The 2,125-nt window shown below is 56.5% G+C and overlaps 1 protein-coding gene across 1 annotated transcript in view; it reads right to left on the bottom strand.

Annotated features, from left to right (window-relative positions):
* Positions 1 to 2,125, bottom strand: part of SPINK4 (serine peptidase inhibitor, Kazal type 4) — a 21,013-nt gene that overhangs the window by 13,860 nt on the left and 5,028 nt on the right. The window contains 1 exon segment of the mRNA XM_019517189.1: positions 1,187 to 1,299. Within this exon segment, the coding sequence (XP_019372734.1) occupies positions 1,187 to 1,299 (113 nt within the window).

Raw genomic sequence — 2,125 nt, 5'->3', positions numbered from 1 at the left:
TCCCCTACAGCTCCTCCCTTACCTCCAGATGATACCAACAGCCCTCTGGCCCAGCAATGTTGTTGCCTAGCCTCCAGGCAGCAGAACTGCCCTGCTTATATGGGCAACCCCTGATTCAAAATGACTGCCCTCATCAGGCACCTGGCAGCTACCAGCTGCAGGCCTTTAAAGTGGCAGGCACAAACAGTGCCCTGCCACACGGGGCTATGGCAAATTCTGGAATGGCTGCAGCCCCTCCCATAGCCCCCTCCCAGCACTGATGCCGCTGCTCACTCCAAGCGTAGCCTGGCCAGCCCCTTTTGGGAAGAGCTCAGTGCAGCCCTGGCCCCAACCTGCCCTGCCCCATGTACATATCTGAGGGCACACACCCTCTGTGCCCTCCCAGGGTGCATGCAGTGGCAGAAGCCACGCCCCCCCCGCACCCCCGGAGAAGCCGCAGCTCTGTTCCACACTCTGCTCCACCTGGGCAGTGTCTACCCCTGCTCCAGCCCCACTCCCTCCCTCATCATGGGGGCCTATGGGAGTGGGGCTATGGGGCAGAGGGGGTACAGCCATTGCAGAATTCACCATAGCCCCCCAACTCCCCTCCCAGCACTGCTGCCGCCCGCCCCGAGCACAGCCTGGCCCAGCCCTCTGCCAGGATGAGCCCAGCGCAGCCCCCAGCCCCAACCCGCAGCGACAGCCCACCCCACTCCCTGCCCCAGCTGTGCAGCCTGTGCACCAGCCCCACTCCCTCCCTCACCATGCAAGCATTGATCTGCCCTCCCCTTAAAGAAGAAAAAAATATAAAAGGGTACATGAGCTGAAACTTCGAGACAGAAGGGGTACACTTGTTTAAAAAAGTTGAAAACCCCTGGACTAGTGAACAAGGGGCTGGATCATGACTGCCCTGAGAATGGAGCAGTATGTATGGAGTAGCCTTTGCAACTGCTGGGACTCAGACTCCTCTCAGAAGTTGCCTTTCCTAATAGAAAGTTATAGCCCCTTCACTGCTGCTCTGGCTCAGCTCTTCTATTAAGAGTATATGGATGTGGATGTGTGGTGGGAGGGAGAGTGGATCCAAGGAGCTGCCCTAATCCCCAGTCAGCTTAATCTCCTCATCACTATCAGAGCCTAGAACTCTCTCAGCCTCCGAAGGAAATTCACACCCTGTAGCAAAGGAAAAGCAGCCAGGATATGAGCTTACGTTTGAGTCATGCAGAGCAAACATTCATTGTCGTAAGTGTTCCCATCAGTTCCACAGAGGGGCCTGTACACCAACGGGCAGGCAGGGAAGTTGATGGTGTCCTCACACACAGGCTGCAGAGACAGAAACCAGTGACTGCTTCAGCACATACAACCAATGAACCTGGTGTTCAGAAGAGCTGGGCTGCAATTTCTGCTGGGAAGAGCAGTCAGCCAGGTCTGACTGCTCACATAGGTTCCTAGCCCAAATGCAGGACCTTCACCTAACCCAGGAGGTGCACAGCCCCACCAGGGGAGATGCCTTGTTGGACCTGGTGCTGGCCACAGGTGATGACCTGGTGAGAGGGCTGCGGGTGCTCAGCCACCTGGGTGACAGCAATCATCGCCTGCTGGAATTCACCATCCAGCGCAAGGTGGCACAGGCCTGCAGCAAGGCAGCAGCCCTAGATTTCAGGAGGGTGGACTTCAGTGAGCTAAGGAGAATAGTCGGGGAAGCACTGAGGTCCCGGAGGGGAGGGGAGGGGAGCCAGGTGTCCAAGAAGAGTGGTCGCTCCTTAAGGAGACGATCCTCCAAGCCCAAAGGGAGGTAATCCCAACATGGATCAAAGGGAGCAGGAGGGCACAAAAGCCCCCATGGCTCACCAAAAGCATCCGGGAACGTCTTCTAGCTAAAAGGGAGGCGTACACCCAATGGAATGGAGGGGCCATCACCAGGGAGGATTATACTGCGGTTGCTCGGGGCTGCAGGGGGGCAGTCAGGAAGGCCAAGGTGGAGATGGAACTGGGACTACCTTCCCAGATCTAGGACAACAAGAAGTCCTTTTTCAAATACACAGGGGACAAAAAGAAGGTACTTGGTAATGAGGGGCCTCTGCAAGACACGCTGGGAAATTTGGTCGTCACACCAGACGGCAAAGCTAACCTATTTAACAACTTCTTT

The sequence above is a fragment of the Gavialis gangeticus genome, unplaced genomic scaffold, assembly GCF_001723915.1.
Source record: "Gavialis gangeticus isolate Ggan-Ray unplaced genomic scaffold, GavGan_comp1, whole genome shotgun sequence".
NCBI lineage: Eukaryota > Metazoa > Chordata > Crocodylia > Gavialidae > Gavialis > Gavialis gangeticus.
This window is presented reverse-complemented; position numbering and strand designations above follow the sequence as displayed.